This window comes from Aythya ferina (genome assembly GCF_964211825.1).
Source record: "Aythya ferina genome assembly, chromosome: 1".
NCBI lineage: Eukaryota > Metazoa > Chordata > Aves > Anseriformes > Anatidae > Aythya > Aythya ferina.
This window is the reverse complement of record NC_140296.1, coordinates 31434407-31453850: the sequence shown is the minus strand read 5'-3', so window position 1 is coordinate 31453850 and position 19444 is coordinate 31434407. Positions and strand designations below refer to the sequence as shown.

Genomic DNA, 19444 nt, shown 5'->3' with positions numbered 1-19444 from the left:
TTAGGTGATTCCTTTAGGTGGTTAGCAAGTGTAGACTTGATAGCAAATCCGAGTGCTTCCACATACTCATTTGGGATGGCAGGGTGCACAGGTCTCTATTCTCCAGAAAGAGACTATTGAGAATCTGAGATCATAAATATCTGAGTAAGGTTACTTCTGCCTGAAAGAGAGGAAATTGGTTTCCTTAGACTATGAAATCGTGCACCACAATCCAAAAAATGCTCTGCACAATCGTGCAAATGGAGAGGCAAACAGGAGCTAGTCATCCAGATACAAATAGCCACGAAACCAGAAGATAACTGTCCAAATTTTACAACTTGGCTCATCTCTCTCACAATATTTGAAAACAGTGACTAAAAACACTTTCCTTATAGAGAAGCTGTGTGCGTAGGCTACAAGTAATCAATGCATTTAATTGGTTTCACAGCATGCAAAAATGATACAATATGCAAACTGATAATGTATAATTATCTTCCTCCGTTGTTCTTGCTTCATTTCCTCTAATCTTCTGTTTTCATTCTCTTGAAGAGCTTGCTTATAAGAATGACTTCTAGCCTATTGTTCAGCTGAGAAAATATACATATCGGTGTGGGGAGAGGGAGGATCAACATCCCAGACCTCATTCCCAAATCTTTTTACAGGTTATTAACAAAACAGAACTGTTTGAAGGATTCCATTTACTTAAAAAAATGATCAAACCGAAGACTAGAATTTAACCAAGGAGTGGTCTGAAACCTTTCAGGCATCCAGTTTGGCTGAACGTTCAGCTGCACATCACAACAAAGCAGCCACAGCACCTTCTATTCCTTGTCCCAGCGGCAAGCATGAAGCTACCCTGAGCAATCAGAAAACACAATCAGGATATACGACAGTGAGGTGGGGTGTTGTGGGAAGACAGAAAAGCACTGGAACTGTTACCAAGTAGAAGGGAGGACTGGTAGCAGAGGGGAAACCCAGATTATTTCCATAGGAATATCAGAAAGGGATGTGTGGTTGTAGGGCAACAGAAGCTGAGAGATCAAGCTTACTATATTAGTTGGGTGGCAGCCAAGAGAACTGAAAATCTGAACCAGACATCGTGAATAAAGTATTCAGCTGTGTAAATTTCCATTACAGTGATTAGCCCTGGTCTTTCATAAGCTGTAGCTGTCTGTAAAGGGCCAGCATAGCATTAGGATCTTATGGGATCCTTAGGAACTTACACTGTAAAGTCTTTGAGCAGGGACAGAGCACAGCACACTAAATAATGAGCCAGTATAATATAATACAAGAAGTGTGCAGGTTTGACTTTAGTGAGGAGTTTGTTGCAGGTCTACACAATGTTCTCGAAACTTGATATATGTGAGCAGAATGACACCATTAAAACGACAGGCACATAATTTGCTAAAAAGACTGAATAGAGAAAGCAATTATTAATAGCTCAATTTTGAGCTGGGAGGAGTTGTTACATCTGTCCTGGGAGACTCATTCTGGGTCCAGTATTATTCATTACTCTCCATAATGGCTTGGAGAATTGTGTGGAGTGTATGTTAATCAAGTTGGAAGACAATAAAAATCTACACAGGACTGGTAACACTTTGAAAGACAGGATTAAAATTACTTATGAGCTTGATTAAATAAGTAGGCCAAAAAAGTCACCGATGGCAGAATCACTCCAAAGAAGTCAAATTTGTTCACATGCATCAAGTGATATTTGACACTGAAATTTGAACTAGAGGTACTGAATTAGTATCAATATCAAAGAAATGCTGCAAGGGAAAAAAGTCAGTCAACATGGCATTGTCCCAGATTTGTTTCAGAGCAATAACTTTAAATAAAAAAACTATACATATATATATATATATATGTTCCACTCTTTTAACATGCATATCAGGCACTTCCTAGTTTTATCGCACATCCCAGTTTCAAATACACTGTTCCTGAATGTTTTAGTTACTCCAGACAAAGGAGACAGATCCAAGATAACATCAAAATTAGAGTATAAGGTTCGCTAGTGGTTTAGCCTTTCGGTATTATGCCAAGTTTATTTAGACAACAACTCATTAGTTAGGTGCTTCAGATTCCTTACGCAGAGCACAGGGGTTGTGTGTATGCCTAGAGACCGTACTTCGTTCCAGTTGGTTGAGTTCTTGCTAACTGTATTGCTGCATTACAAGGAAGTGATAAATTGATTCAGAAAAGTATAGAAATGCTGCCACACAAAAGACATGCATCAGGTGGTACTAATAAAGAATAGGACAGAGAAATTATGAATTTTATCTGCTTTGATACTGATTAAGCAAAAGATGAACTGTGGTATGTAATTTGGCATAACTTACTACGAAATCTTCAAAACCTGCACCTAGAAAGGCAGGTGTATGTAGGTCAAGTAGTAGGCAAAGACTACAGGTACACCTGTATGTCTGAAATAGTTCAGTGTTACTTTAGGCATCCACCCAGTTCTGCACAGACATGCAGACACCACACTAAAATTATGAAATCCAAGTCAGTCTCAGGGCCATGAGCCCACTTATATTCACAGTTCCATGTTCACACCATATGAAAGGCTGTGGAGCAGGGTTTTCCTTACTAAAGAATGAGCTCCTCACCATTCAGAGCATGGGATGCTTCAGAGGGGTAGAAGGAGTTTCAAAACACCTTTTCTCCCTTCCTATAGTCCTTTATCTTGCTTGTCTACTCAGGACTACAAAAGACGGTCAGAAAGCCACTCTGTTACAATTAAATCCAGAGTACCCAGCACTGCTGAGCAGACGTTGGCTCCCTCAAGCTAGAAATCTGCTCACATGTGCTAAGATTTCTCCTTGTTTTTCAGAGACACCAAATGACCTGGGGAATCAAAGGGGAAAGGAAGCTACTTTCAATAACACCTTCCCTCTTCAAGCAACTGAAAATCAGAAAGAGATACTAGAAGCAAGACAGAACTGTCATATATTGTTTGGAGCAATTTCTCTAGTGAGAGTGTCTTGCACATTTCCAAGACTTCTGAGGAAACATGCAGGCAAATTTTTACATCCCTTACACAGCTGTTGGTGTTCAAGGTTGTATACAACAGAGGATTACCCAGATTAGATATCTCCAAGTTTTTGCTGACTTGGGACCATTGTTTGTAACAATAATTTCTGCCTACTTGACTGCCTGCTTTGTCATCTCCCAGTTTCAAACCCCCCTAAAGGGGAAGATTTCTGTCTTTAGGGTTAATATACCTCACTGCAAGTTTTTACATCAGTAGGAATGCTTGGTTTAGATGTGAAGAGACTAATCAGATGTGCAAAAGGCTTCTTGAGGCAATTAGAATAATGAAACTTTAGCAATACTTTATCTATTCCCTAATTACATTGATACTTACCAGGCTCATTCAAACTGGGATAAAGTCCCCAAGCACTCTACGGAATCACTTTTAGGATGCAGTGAGAAATAAGCTAGATTTTCAATGCAGCAGAGCATCTGCTGACATGAACTAGTTGAGATTTCATAAAGGCTTGCCACCGACTGATGGGTACAGAGCACATTTAAGATTCTGATCTGAACATAGAATATAAATCTGGCTCGTATTTATCAGAGAGAGAACTGTGAGTAATAAAGGCAGTCCCCTACTATGTAGGATACTCTGCCAATTTATCACAGACAACGTAGGCAATTCACCCAGAAAGACTCCTTGGTTCTCACTGAGTTATGTATAGGCAATTAAAGTCAATTAGAATATTCTAATATCACACTATTGACAGCACCTGGAAAGTTGACAGAAAAATATTGTACATTCCACAGTTTTGCTTACCCGTGCTGTTGATTCTGGGCCACGATTAGCAAGCTGACAGGAATCACTCTTTGGCAAGCCCAACTCCAATCTGTTCAATAATTCATTGGTTTTGCTACAAAGAAATCCAATCCAAATAGAATTGTTAGTGCTTCCATAAAAATAAATACAGACTTTTATTCCACCCTTGGAATCTAGACTAGACATTTTATCATGTGACTGCTGAAAAACATCACAGGTGGAACAAAAGGTTATGGGAACAGACAGAATGAAAGGGGACGGAGGAAACAGAACCTATATTGTGGATAAGACATTTGCTGGGAGAATTTTTTAAGCAAATAGTTTTTGTCATTTGCATATTTGCAGTCTATAGGGGCTATGCTTTCTTTCTGCATGGTAAAAGCTCCTAAAATACAGACTCACATACCATTGGACTTCATTAGAATGCAAGTGCTTCACTGAATTGTTGCAAATCCTTCTACCAGCTCCATAAATCTCAGACAAGTAATTTAAAAGATTATTTTAAGGCATTTTCCTTCATTGTTAATACAATGCACCCTTACAACATATTACTTAATCAGATAGCAAGACTTAAAACCATTTTGTAGCATTAAAAAAAAAAAGCTTGTCTTTATTTGAAAAAGAGTTGCACAACATTGTCATTCCTTATTCTGGTGAGGACAATTTTATTTTTCCAGTTGCATCCCTTATAAACCATATTTTCAAAGTAGCATCCTGTCTCTCACAGTTTCTTAGAATCAAAGAATGGTTTGGGTTGGGACCTTAAAGATCATCTAATTCCAACCCCTCTGCCATGGACAGGGACACCTTCCACTAGACCAGGTTGCTCAAAGCCCAGATAAGCAAAGTCACAAAGAACAACATATATGCTAAAAGCAGGAGTTTTGGTACTGTGATCAGGAATCAGTTTCTTAAATTGCATGTCCAGGCATATATATTCAAGTCCTTGCTCACTCAAAAGAGTAGAGTTAGAGGCAATTTTATTTCTGTATACAGCTTTGCAAAGCATGAAAGTACTTCAAGAGGGATTCAACACAAAGATTTACTTTCCTGACAGGGCAGCCAGCTAACTCTGTGGGGGAGAAGATGCCAACAGCAAAGAAAGCTACTTAACCTTGCACAAAAAGCCTTGTCTGCCAAATAGTGATGATGACTAACTGCAGAAGCAGACTTAAAAGTGTTTTTATCTTTCACTCCATGTCCTGAAACAGAGAGTAGATGCAAAATGTTCTGCTGGTCAGTGGGTGTATTGAGGAGAAGTGAAGAAAATGAAAAGGAACCTACCTACAAGTTCTTCTGTGCTACTCCACAGAATATAAAACCACATTAGCTATTTAAGTACAGAGGACTTGCTCACACTGTAACAAACCATGCCTTTAGAGTCTTGGCATTCCCAGTTCACTCCCTTTCCTTCATTACCTGGGAAGTTATGATAACCTCAGCCAACGCACAATATAAAAAGAACCAAGTGAAACACAAGAACACAAGTTTCCCTGATCTGTAAAACACCTATATGTTAAAGGAATTAATAGTATCTTCTTATCCAAGCTTTATGCACACACTTTTTTTTTTTTTTTCAGGATAAATGAGTGGTGGAGTGATAGAGTGGTGAGATTGCACAGAATAATTTTGGGAACTTGAAGTTTTAAATTGCAGATTGTGTTTCTACCTATGCTAAAATAACTATTTATTTCTACACCAGAAAGACTAAGTACTCCTACAGAAAGTCTGGACTTTATCTGAGAAGGTTGTAGCTCTGTAAAGAAATATCTGGCCTCTTGGGGGGTATATCTGGACGCCTTAATTCCTTACAGATGGTAAAAGAATGACTTGGGGTATGCACAAGTTCTCAGTACTTGCATAAAAAGGAGGTGGATGGCTAAGACATTACTCTCCCCAGATCAGCACACTGTTATGTGAAAAACTAACTCAGTTTCAGTATTAGAAAAGATGCTTATGAGAGTGGAAGCAAATAAAGTTTCTCAGCAAGAATGTGTACTGCTTTTGTGTACAGAAGGCATCTCACTACACCACATTAAGTGATACAATAATAATGTTTTCCTATCACAGCAAAGGGACTCAGATTTCTGAATATGACTGAAGACAAACTCTGTCAAGTCAGTCATCTATGTTAATTCATTGTGTATTGTCTCTATGAAAACCCAGCAGAGCATCTTGAGATGCCAGACTGTCAAAATGTTGTCTGAATAGTACTTTTCATAATATTAATCCTAAAGTCATAATAATGTAGAGCATAACACAAGCCATGCTGCAGGGAATGGGGGAAGTCAGAGAGATGACAGTTCAATTAACGTTCCAGAGAGGAAAGCATTATCTCCAGAAGGAAATCAGCATATCAAAGTGTCCATAGGTATTTCACATGCAGACAGTTGGAGCAACATCTCACTCTCACTTGCTAAAACTTCAGGGGCTAATCAAAAATGCTGATAAAATATGGTCCTCTAAAATAATTAATATGAAGGAAAGAAGAAGATGAACTGAAGAATTGTGCCAAGCATTATTCTGCAAACAACAGCCTCCTTATATTCTTTGAAAATAGTTAGGTGGAAGGAAATACAAAATTTAGACAAAGCAAGGAGATGGCACCGTCCTAACAGGCTGATAACTTGAGCTGTTAGTTCCCCAAGATATCAGGCTGCAGGGAAGAGAGCAGTGTTTAGAAGCACTGGTTAAGCTGAGGCATTCTTACAAAAATATTTTGTGTTTTGTGTTTTGTGTTGTATTCTGTACTTCTGTTTCCCATCACACAATTGGGAACAAGCCTTTTGCTACACTAATTAAAATAGGCTACTCCCATACTGGTTTAATAGCACCAGGCAATGGATAGCACCCGTAGCAATGGGAACTCAGCCATCTGCATTATTGTAACAGTTTCTGGCATAGTTTTGACCTGTTCCAAATAGTACTTTCCCAAATAGCTGTTGGCTGCTGTCCGGGAACTAATATTAACCACAAGTATCTCCTATAAGGCTCTATGGATGCAATTGCCCCATTTTGGGAGGTAAAAAAACTTTGCTAGCAACAGAAACAGGCAGCCTCAAGCCTGTTGGCCTCAAAAGTGACAGTGATTGACAGTGTTAAATTTATTAGCACTGATGCAGCTGTGGTGGAGTGAAGCACTGTCAAGCTTGGGATTGAAAAACTCTTAAGAGCTGTCATGGGAAAATCCTGACTCTGTTGCCAGTAACATGTTGAGTAACATGGGGACAGTGCGTGACCGTTGAAGTCAGTCCATGTTGTGACTCTTCCTGTGGGTCCTTGGATATAACACTTTACATTTCACAACTGTTCTTCAAGCTGAGTCTTTTCTTGTGCACCTCTTACAAGCTGTTACTTAAAAACTTATGCTTGAAGTGCAACAAGTACATGTAGAGTGTAGAAACGTGAATCTGTTAGGTATTCCACTGAGAATGGTGTAATTTAGGGATTTAGAGTAGTATATCCTACAACCTCACGAGCTACATCTAGATCAGGGAATCTACATGCATTTCAAATTTTGGGGTACTAAACATGTGTGCTCTCCACATTACCACTGAGGTAAGACAAAGGGGTGGATATAAAAGCCTGAATGAGCCTAGGTTCATTTGGCATAGAAGATGAAAATAATTTTTCTTCCTACAAATATAGTTCTTGGCTTTAGGTCCTTTTCACAGACTAACATTAAAAATGCATCAATTAAAAAGGCCTCTCATAATTTCATTACCACTTCCCAATGAAACCAGTGGCAGTTAATTCTTCTGCTTTAATTGATGGATATTGAAATGCCAGAATGTAGAAATATATACCAGCTTTAATGCCAGTGCTTTAAAAAAACAAAGCACAATATTGTTGTATATATCATAAATCTATTTATTTCTCCTGACAATTTTAAAAAGATAATGGACACTTACTGCTGCTGAAAACAAGACAGTTCCTGAGCTCTTTGGTTTCTCAAGCTGCAGGATCTCCAGCATTACAATTCTACTCTAACAAATGTCTGTAAGTATGCTAAGAGGCATTAAAAAAAAAAAAAAAAAGTAGTAAAAAATAAGAATAAACAAGCCTAAGCCAAATAAATCATTATATTCATTTCAGAGATGAAACAACCTGAGTGGCTAAGACAACAGAAGTAGCATCTCATGTTGGATGACACAGGCACACCAGGTTCCAAATTCTTGGCCAGTGTGCAATGCTGAAGTGACTTTTCATGCTTTCCCTCCAATTCTACTGAAAAATTAAGAACCATGAATAATGCATACACAGTGTTAGTTTCATACCTCACCATTCACTATGTTTTTTAAATAGTAAAAGGACTCCCCTTCTCAAAAACAAAACCCAAAACTTAATTTAATTCAAGATGCATCTTTTTTTGCAGCACCAACAAGCATATCTGTACTTCTCCACACCTCAGAATATTTAATTGGCTAAGCATAACAACTTCATCTACTTTTGCAGAAATTAAGATTTGTTGCTTAACACTACATAAGTCTACTTGCAAGAAAAGCTGCTATTCACTGCAGTAAAGTCCACGGGAGGTGCATTCTTACTACAGGCCTAAAATTAGCTAGGTTAGGCCAGGCCCAGACAACCAACAGACTGAATAGAAGAAAACTTGGAGGTCTAAACCCTTCTCTGGCTCCTTCCTCAGCTACAGCTTTGCCTTGTGCACTACAACTCAGTCACGCATCTGCTATGACCAACAAACCAGACTGGCTGGAGCTAGGGTGATTGCTGCTCCTCTGTCTCATGGCCTTACAAGGGCCATCAAAATCAAAAGTTAAAATAGCAGAAATTCCAGAAGCTGGCCCAAAGGTAGATGAGATGACTGCCCATTTATGCAGCTTTCCCATGGCTTCCATGTCAGGAGATAAAGACTCCAAGCAGAGCTGTAGTTGGGATTTTTGCAGATGAAAATAATTTGCTTAAGTGTGAATGAAGTTAGAGGCCAAAACCAAGATCTGTGAAAACAAATTCTACCAAATGCACATACTCCAAAATTAAGCCATTAAGAAAGTTATTTTTAAGAAAAACACCTCCATCTGTTGCCAACAAGCATGCCCTCAGCTCTACATGGATTCTCGTTCTTTACCTCAACTCTAACCCACACACAGAGGACAGAATCCACTTCAGTGTAAGAAGAAAATAAACATTAATAGTGTGCAAAGTTGTCAGCATGAACTGATAGGGTTTTTTTTTGTTTGTTTGTTTGTTTGTTTTTTTGGTGAGTACATGCGTGGAGATTCATCTTTTGCTGGAATTTATAAGCCGTAAGACTACAGAGTTGAATAACTAACCCATTAAGTTCCTGTGTGATGTAGATGGCTCTTCCCCAATGCACTTTCCTGGGAAGAAAAGCTATATTCTGGTTATGTAGTTTACTTGCTTCATGCAGTATTCACAGACTTCACTGGGAGTAATGCACAAGCATGCCAAGGAGGACTTGCACAAATCTAATAATAGTGATCAAAATCGTGCTGTCCTTGGCTGGTAGCCATTCTTGCCTGCAAGTCTTTGAGCATGAGGTCTAGGGAATAAGAACAAAAAATGTGGCAATTGTTCATTTTAGGTATAAGGCTTGAAGAAAGTAGAAAAATAGTAATAAAAAATAGGAACTTTCTCAGCAGAATTATTTTCATCACTTCCCACTCACACACAAAACTATTTTTTTTGTGTCAACCCACTTCCTTTTTTTGTTTTCCTGACAGAATGAAATAATGCTACTGAGCTATTTTTTCCTCCCACCGACTCATCCAATAATCTTGGAAGTTATTTGAGACATCAAGTTTCATTTATTATCTGAAGCAATAAGCATAAATCCAGTTTTAAGGAAAATGCAGTTTTGTATAAGTCTATTGCATAGATCTTCCATTCTGTGTGCTCCATCTGCATGTGCAATCTGCTTCTATATTTTCAGCCAGCTTGCATGGGCAGATTAATGCATACAATTAGAAAGCAACCTCACAGGCGTTCAATAAACTGCCTTCATTATTACACTCAAGAGAGTCCCTTTGGATGTCTATAAAAGCCTAGTTTTCTGCCTGTTAGCTAAATAATTGACAACGCTTAAAATAATCAGGAGCAAATGAACAAAATGAAGACCATTGTGGTGAAAAGAAGCAAACAAAAGATTCTCAAGGCTGAAAACCTTTTTGTGTGAGCCCTCTCACTCTCTTTAGCAACCTACATTGAAAGTCTGGTCAGGTTTACATTTGCACTTCTGTGGGGAAAATTTGTTACCAGCCTGCTGTTTGAACCACACATCACAGAGGACTGAAAACTGGCAAGGACGCGAGTATTTATCCTGTAAAAATAGATAAATAAATAAAAATTCTGGTTTGATTCAGGTTTTATTTTCTTGCATTTTATGACTTTTGAGAAAACTGCTTTGGCAGGCAAGCATATATCAGCTTGGTTTGGTGAAGCTCCTGTTCTGTGTTTGGAATATGCACTCAGAGGCACTCTGGCAAATTGCGTTTCCAGTTCCAAATTCTGTGCTGAATATATCAAGCACACACATGTACCAGAGTGCAACAGTGCCAGGAATTTTTACAGGAGTGCAACCTTCACAAAAAAAGTGACATGCATGTATAAAGGCAAGGGTGAAGTTGTACCACTGCCGTCATGTGCTATTAAAAAGAAACCCTATGTGTAGACTGCTTTTCCCATTACATAAATTGGTAGATGGCTATTAGAAATGCAGTGGACTACATCCAACGCTACAGTTTCTGGGAAGTCAAATTCAAATTAAGTGAAAGCACCTTATCAGAGAGCTGGGCTAAAACCTTATGGAAAGATAGCCTACAGTTCAGGCTCAGATGCACACAGCTTACACAGAGCATTCATGCAAGCCACAGAGAAAAGCAAGTCATGAGCTGTCCATCCCTTACTGTTGTTTAAATGACAAATTTTGTGTCCTAACTAAAGAGGGACATTCTGAAAAGTCCTGGGCCAACCATCTAACCACTTCTTCATTCCCATTTGTAACATTACACTCAGTCCTTTCCTCACAAGGATTAGGTAATTGCAAAGCATGGACTACACATTTATTATCTTTTTAATGCAATCTGACAGAAATACAGCCTCTACCACAGGCCATCAATGTAAAATGCATCCAAGACACCATTACTCAGAAGAAAGGGCTCCATTTCCCATATAAGTAGCTTTCAGTAGGGAAGTGTGCACATACTCTTTATTTTCTAGATCTGGTATCTGCAGAGGCAGAGCCACAGCAATGCTATCACCAATAAATCCCTCAGGTGTTAGCACCAACCACAGCAATCCTGTCATGAAGCAATTCCTTCAGCCCACAGTCTGCTCCTGAATGTTGTTTGGACTTTTTATACAAAGCTACTTTAGGACATACCTTGTGAGTTTTACTCAGTTCAGTCGCCTGGACTTTCAGATAGAGCCTTCATCCAGCTGTTCCCTCAAAAGACTCGCAGCCTTTTCCCCAACACTCTGCATGCATGCCTAGACCTCATTCTTGCAAGAAAACACTTACTCAAACAACTGTGATAACACATGCAGTTGACTTTTAAGGGCCAGCTCCACAGAAAGACACTAGCAAAGGTTTCAGGAGATAGGAAATACCTGCAGTCTGCAGGCAGAGGACAAGGCAGCAGGCAATTTTTCTTTTTGGCATTTGCTTATTTCATGTATACACCCTTTGAAAAGGGATTTCACTGAGAAGTTCGTGTTTTTAATAGTGACAGGAATTTAATCAGAACAAGGAACTTCTGGGCAGTATTATGCTTTATTTGCAGAGCATGCTAATGACACGAGAACCATATGTGCCTTTCCATATCAAATACAATCAGCATTTCATACCAGAGAGGTATTCATCGGGCTATACCCTGTGGAGAAAGATACAGCTGATGGTGGTGATCAATTTAAAAGGTTTCCCAGCTAATGAGACCATTGGTAGGCATTGATCTCCCCAGGAAAACACTGATGTTGCAGCTAGAGATGCTTGCAGAAGACAGACTAACAAGGCAGCTTATTTTTTGAAATGGCTCTGCAGACATGGCTTTGCAGAGGTCACTGCTTTATATGCAGTGCATGACCTCTCCTGAGCAGGGAAGGAAATCAAAATATTCTAGCACAGACAGTAAGGAAAGGGGCACAACCTCATATTTGTTCTCTTTGCCACTCGACACAGGCTCTTAGATGATGGAAGTAATGAGTCACTCATTTTTGCATAGTGCACAAAAGCACACAACTGCTTTAAATACCAAGCACTTTTCTAATAAATAGCAGTGCATCAGTGGAGTTACTTGGCAAGATCTGAAGTGTCACACAACATCTTCCCATTACTATGGGATGGTGTGCTCCGAAACACCAATGTGTCTTACCAATGACTTCAACATCTGGTAGTAAATCCATTACTGCTCAAGTCCTCCCTTCCTCTCCCCATCAGGGGATTTCATTGTACCAGGGAAGGCAGTAATGTTATTTTGTACAATATGAAATTTTTTCGGTTAACCAAAATTGCATTCGCTGTAGGTAGGCTTTCAGCTCACCTCTTTCAGTACCTTCAGGACTCTCCTGGTATATGTTTAATAAACAGTATATACAAATAATCTTTTGACAGCTAGACATCTCTGCTGCAATGGAGCTCAACAGTCCACCTTTAATTTCAGTCACGTCAGTCAGTTTGGTTTCCTGGGATGACTCCAGCTGAACACTCACAATGCTCTCTTAAATCAGTGGACAGAGTGGCTGCCAGCCAGTCTCCTCTCAGTGCCCAGCCAGCCTGAGCCCCTGCTACACCTGGGGACAGACTGACTGCCCACATAAAGGTGTTCCAGAGCATTTGGAATTGCTTTTGACATGACCAAGCTTACTTTTAACAGAAAAAGCACTAACCAGCAGAATTCCTTTCACCCTAAGGGGAAAAAAAAATAAATGAGGAGATGAGGGGAAAGGAGAGATGTGTCTCCATTCATGACTAAATAAAACTTAAGACAAAAACAATAAAAAAACAGAATTAAAAAAAAACAACACACACACAAAAACAAAACAAAACAAAACAAAAAAACAGGAAGATAAGGACCCTCACAATGCCCACAGGAAAAAGCAAGTCCCATAACTAAGGACCCCGTTCTGAAAAGATTTCATGAGGCTGTTTCAGGGTAGGCTCAAAGAGCATGAATGTATCTCTCAGCAAAAGGCAGAGATATAAACATTTTGCAGGGTCTTCAGAAATCCTGAGGAATCAGGGTATGCTGAGGGGAAATCCATGCTGGGACAAGCAGAGGACAAACTGCAGGCAAAATGCCAATACATAGAGATGAACATTAGCAATATATTTTAGGAAAGAGCTGTACCTAAAGCTAAACAGGAAGAAATAAAAGAAAAATGTCAAGAAAGGCTGAGATCAGTGAGAAATCTCTAAAATGTCTATAGATTAGAGAACATAGTCTGGGCAAATGATGAAGGAAGTGGAGCTTCTAGCATGGGACAAAACTGACTTCTCCAAAGGTCACAGAGGAAGAAAGAGCAATCAATCATGCTAGAAACACAGGTGAGTAATTTCAAGAGTCAAAGATAAAAAAAGGTAAAGGTGACTGAACAGCACTGTGTGTTAATTATGTGATAGTATTAGTTTGGATCAGTTAAAAATAAATAAATAGGGTAGAGTGAATTAGCAAGGCAGGAACTTCATTGCCAATGGAATTAATTATGTCAGGACTTAAGCCCTATCTAAATCTGATATTAAAGAGAGATTATTGGGAAACAGGTCTTCACTGCAGATCTCTACATCTAAGCTGTAGAACTGTAGTGAATGTAGAGTCCTCATTTTTTTTCCATGTGGGTTAGATTTCTTTACTATTCACTAAAATAAATGGGTGGAGATGTAATTTAGATACTGCTTTGATAATTAGTCTTGGATTGAATGATCACATATTGATTCAGTTAGAGAAAGAAAGCACAAAGTCAGTCTGTAACTCACAGTTTTTGCTTCAAAGTGTATGCTTTGAGAAGCTAAGAGAAATCTACTGAACCAAAGAGCTCACAGGATAAGATATGGAGGAGGCTTGGAATATATCAAGTCAAAAAAAAAAGTGAGAACAACAACAGAAGCCAAACCCTTCCTGATCCCCAGACCAGCCAAAAGAAAAACCGTCCAACCAAGCAAACAAACAAGAAAGCTCAACCCCCCCAAAACCAGAAGGACAAGAAAATGAGGTCATTTAAATAGTAAGTTTCAAATCTTACTCACTAATATTGATCTTCAAGGAACATCTCTCTTCTTTGCATTTCTTGTTGCCTTTTTTTAACTTCAAGTCTCTCTGCCTACAACATTAAAAACAGGAAAACATACTTGAGATTTCTAGTCAGCAAGAAAAAAAATATTGATTATTTCAATTCAAGCAGTTCTGTATTCTAGTTCTCAAAACAACAATAGCAGTAGGTGGGTGCACAAGTGACCCCATCCCCAATTTTATAGTATTCAAGCATGACCAAACAGCTCCTACTAAACTCATCAAGAAACTAGTCTGAAAATAACACCATGCTCCTGGCTGATATGTGTACCCTCATAAGGGGCCTTGTGAACCTTAATGACTCTCACACCACTGTTAGGACCACCTCTCCTAACATCTGGTGCAACACGTTCTAGTAAGAAGGTAGAGGATGAGAACCAGAGCACAAAAGCCAGTCATAGCCCTGTAACACTGAAAGGACAATGATTCAAGAAGATGGACCTGTGGCCTTCAGGAGCATCAGGTACTGGTCAGTTTGGATAAATGTTAAGGCTGATGAGGATGTGAGACATTTAGGCTCATCCAGTGTTATCCATTTATGCTTATCCAACTCTACCTCAGATACTATGTCCAGTGCAAGAGTCAACCAAAGTCTCAACACACAAAAAAGAAACATAAAACTCATGGGCAAATCTGGATACCACAGAAGCGATCAGGTCCTTTAACATAAAATTGCACAATTTCCAGTGGAAGGGTAGTCTGAGCTACCCCATCCCTCAAACTGAAGCAGAATAAAATGTTAAAATAGAGCAGAAGCTAGAGAACTTTCTGCAGCAGCAATATGTAGCTCAAGCTAAATTCCAGTCAAAAGGAGGCCAGCCAATTTTTTTTTTTTTGACACGCAGGCTGTAAGTAGGTCCAGTGGGAAGAGCAGTCAAAAGGCAGTTCAGTGTATTAAAAGCAACAAATCAGAAGTGCCAAACCGTGATTTCAGCCCTGCTGTATTTTGAGCACAAGGCTCCCACTCTGAGGTTGGTGGGGGGATGCTGCAAGGAGAGCGCCTATCTGAGGCTCAGAACAGCTAGCACCACATTGAGCAAGCAGGCACTGCCACCTCCGACTGCCACTCTGCTCACCTCCCACCTTCAGATGAAAAAAAAAGCAATTGTTTCGTAACCCAGCAACCAGACCTTGCTCTAAACAAAGTGCCCTGGAAATTTCAGAAAATACCTTAAAGAAATGAGAAAGGGACTGTAGCTGGGAATGGCCCGTTTGGGCAGAGCCCCAAACGAGAGATGACACTGGGACCTGGGTGGAGGTGTTGTGCAAGACCAGGTAGAAAAGTGTGTATGTGTGTGTCAGGGGATGTAAGGAAGAAAATTGATGTTAGGAATATGACTGTAACTCCCCCACCCCATCATTTTCTTTCTGTAGTACAATCAATAGCATTTCAGAAAAATTGCAATTTACTGCCAGTCACTTGATTACTTTGCCTTCAGTGATTTCAGGGTGGGCATTTTTTAATTGGATAAAGAATGACTGTCTGGAAGAGATTTGCCTAACAAGTGCAAATTCCTTCTCAGCATGTGTTGGATTAAGAAAAAAAATCCTGTCAGATGTATGCAGACAGGAAAAGAGCCACTGTGTTGTGTAACAATGATATAAACTGTTGAAAGACAAATGACTTAGAGGTTGTTATTTGGAAAAAGGCAATGGGAAATTAAACAAAAGAACAAAGACAAATCTCTGAATAAGGTGTCCTGTTGCTCAGGCAGTTGGGATGTCGAGACAGTAGTAGAATGTATGAAGTACTGACATAACTAAAAGAAAACTCAAATTAAAGTAAGGCATATCACCCCACAATATGAGTAAATTTTGACTGCTTAAAGAATAGCTTATTTGCTCCTATCCCATCCATCCAGAGACTGATGATTTTTTAGGCAGAAGAATCCCATCCATCTGTGCAGCTTAACAACTTACAAGGGAAGAAAGGAAAGACAAAGAATCCGATGGCATCTACTGTTGGCAAAGGTGATGCTGATACCCTCATGGCATCAGTGAGTTCCCAGACTTTTCACAATCACTGTTCAACAATGAAATCTGGTGCCTTCACCTCTGAAAGACCGTTTGAAATGGGACCATCTTGCAGGCCTTCTTTAAGTTCAAATCCAAATCCCGCTGGAGTTGCCCTGCTCTATCTCCGAGATAGGACAACACAGTAATAAATATAATCCTTCAGTATCATATCCACTAGATAAAAAAGAAGGAAATATCCTCCAGCCGTTCTCCCACCAGGAGGCTGCCTGAAGAAAATCCCGGCATATTCAAATTACTTACTTGTGGCTGGTGCAACTGGTTCCTATTTCGGAAGTTTACTCTGAGACCCTTGCTTAGGATGCATACAAATGATGGGAAACGGGACTCAGACATTCTCTAACTAATGACAATCTATCAGTAGACATTGCCAGAGCACTTCACATTTGGCATGGTCTTCAAAAACAAAGCCAAACGTGGAACAGCTGTGATATTGAAGGTAAACATGTTGAAAAGCATTAGCAGAAGGTCTGTAAAGTGCCTGGTCTTAACAAATTCCTGAAAAAGGCCATTTGTGATGATTAACACAGTCAAATTAAAGAGCACACGATTTGATAAAGAATAAAATGAAATTACAGTTTGTTCTAAACAGGACAGTTTCTAAAGATGGCAGGATCGTTACTATGCAATGTAAGAGTAGAAGTGAGAAAGTGGCATTCAGTAAAATTACACTCAGCCTTTTTACTTCAAATCTTCTAACCTTTTCATATTTAGTCAACATTTAGAATATACACAGGAAAGGCTAAAGGCAGGATAACAGGAACAGAGGCTGAATGACAGGAAACAGAAACATGCTGCACACTGAAGTTACGCTATTTGGTATACAGAAAGCTTAAAAATCAAGAAGCCAAATATCAGCCACTTGTTTATTTTCTTGGGAATTTTGACAGTCCTTTCATCCAAAAGACTCAAAGTAAGTTATAGCTCAGTCTGGTCAAAATCTGTCATGTGAAAACTGTACAAAAGACACCAAGCTGCAGATGCCTGCTACTAATGAGCAAATAACAACACTGCTTCTCCCGTACTCCCACACTGTCTGCAGATCAGACACATATCTCAGCACTAGGGAGAAATACAGAAATAGGAATTCCCTTGCTAACATTACAAAATCTCTCCAAAATTATTTCTGTGAGCACTCAAAGCTCACTAGCTTAAGCGAAAGGAAAAGACGAACTCATGCAACCCTGGGTTACCCCATGAACAACTCAAAGCAGTCCAAGGATGATATGGCTGACATTGAGCAAAAGTAATCCCAAATCCCTGCTCAATGCTACACACAGAGACTGGTCTTGTGGTATATAGAATGGTGGGGGAAGGATCCCCCTTCTTTTCTTTGGCAGCTGGAGAGAGACAAGGTTGATGCCAAGAGTGTTGCTATTCCAGCATCTACCCTCATGGTTAATTAAAGAACAACAGAGACAGGCAGGTGGACTCATACACGTGGTCATACAGACCTTCCACATTTGGGTACAGCTTAGGCAAATACCCATTTTTCTCTTGGTCACAAAGATAAAGGAAGAGTGGATGTTGCTTTTCTGTGAAAAACTAGTATTTAATTATTGACATAAACAGCTCCTAGGTTCACAGGCAGCATTGGGTTACAGCACATCGTCCTGAGAGTCACGGGAGAACTGAGCTGAGCACCAGCACCTGTTCTTGTCATGACACATTAGTCTGTAGGGCTTCACCATTCAAGTTTGTTGGCAGAGTAGCTCTCCAACTGTGGAAGTTTCAGGGTCCCTGACAATAAAGGCAGATAGCCTTTCAGACCATCAGTTTGTTTTGTTGTCATTGTTGAATTAATTATAACCTTGAGCAAAAGAAGGACTGCCCAGGAAGAAGGCGGCTTGTGAATTTGCAGAAAGACTTTCTCTCAGCCAATGCCCTTTGGTTCAGTGGTCTACAAATCTATGACTTTAAAAAAAAAAAAAAAAAAAAAAAAGTTTTAGCCTGTATTAGCCCCCTGTGTTAGCCTATAGTACCAGTACATAAAGCACTAGATCTTTAGGATCCCCTTTCTGTCATGTCTAGCTCTCTAGGTGAGAGATAATCTGGGTGAGATATGCAAATCAACATCTTTCAGTGGCTTTCTAGCATGCTTTTCTTAACCACAGAGTTGCCTTTTTAATATACTAATGTCTTCCAAGCAGAAATCTTCATCAGCTCAATTACTATTGTGGTAGACAACACAAATAAACAAATTCAGATTAAGAGTTCTCCTTCATGCTTCTCAGTTTTGTTTGCTTGCTTTGTGGGTGTAGGTTTATTTATTCAAATTAAACAGTTTGTTTGGCGAAGATGTTCACCATGATGTTGCACTCTTCTTTGGAAGAAACTGATAGTTACAGTTTTATTATCTACAACACCTATAAAGATTTTATAATCTGTCAGTGTGAAGGTAAGGAAATTAAAGAGCATGAAAACAAAACCAATATATCAATATATTTTCTAGGTGTAACTAGAAGTTATTGCAGTCTTGCAACAACTTCTTGTCCAATGCCCATGGGCAAAAAACATATATTTAATAGCTGAATAAAATATAATTAATCCCCTTTCTACCATTGCTATCATCACTGCTTCTGGAGCTATACATGAGCTGGTAACTGTTAAAAACATTTCAGATGGTACTATTTATTGCCCCTGCGAGTTATTGTGTATGGGCTTTTTCACAAAGATTAATGCTAACCACTAAAAGACGGGGAACAGACTAAGCTTCATCTAGAGGCAATTAAGGCTATTTTTGTTTATGCATCTCCTTGTATGCAATCCAGTAGCGATGATTTGGGAATTAACTCAGCTTTCAGCTTCTGCACAGAAGATCATTTTTATTGTTATGGAGACAAAACTTGCAAACCTGAAATCTCCCTTTCCCTCATTACTATCGTAAACATCAGCATCATGCTCCCCCTCCTCTTTTTGTTTTGTTTTGTTTTGTTTAAAAATGGTACATTCTCAACCAAGTGCTACTTTGTCTCCACCAAGGAGAAATGAATGAATTTTTACAAAGGTTTATAAAGCACACAGTATGAGAAAATGCTTTGTGGGAATAACTAACTGAAAGAGACAAACACTTGCAAAATAAAACTGATGATTTGAAAGTGAGCTGTTGCTGGTGTCAATATATGGATATATGGTTAAAACTAGAAGGAAAAGAGATATTACATTTAAGCTATGCACCTGAGTGTGCAAGCCATAGAGGGGTTGAAGAAGCATTAGGAATTCAGGGGGCAGTCAGCACAATGCAGTTAGACTATAATGACCTTTTCATGTTTGGATGCCTTTTCCACCATGACAGGCTGGGTTTTCTTTTGTTCTTTCTGTGTGTACAGCAAGCAGCTATGGATTTCTATAGTCTTTATGCCACTTGCCA

General features: G+C 39.3%; 1 protein-coding gene across 1 annotated transcript in view; it reads right to left on the bottom strand.

The window, feature by feature from the left end:
* The window catches only part of EPSTI1 (epithelial stromal interaction 1), a 52897-nt gene that overhangs the window by 13100 nt on the left and 20353 nt on the right, over nt 1-19444 (bottom strand). Inside the window, exons 6-7 of the mRNA XM_084530310.1 lie at nt 13998-14071; nt 3776-3869 (exon numbers count right to left, since the gene is read on the bottom strand). Of these exons, the coding sequence (XP_084386436.1) occupies nt 3776-3869; nt 13998-14071 (168 nt within the window). The remainder of the gene's footprint in view (nt 1-3775; nt 3870-13997; nt 14072-19444) is intronic.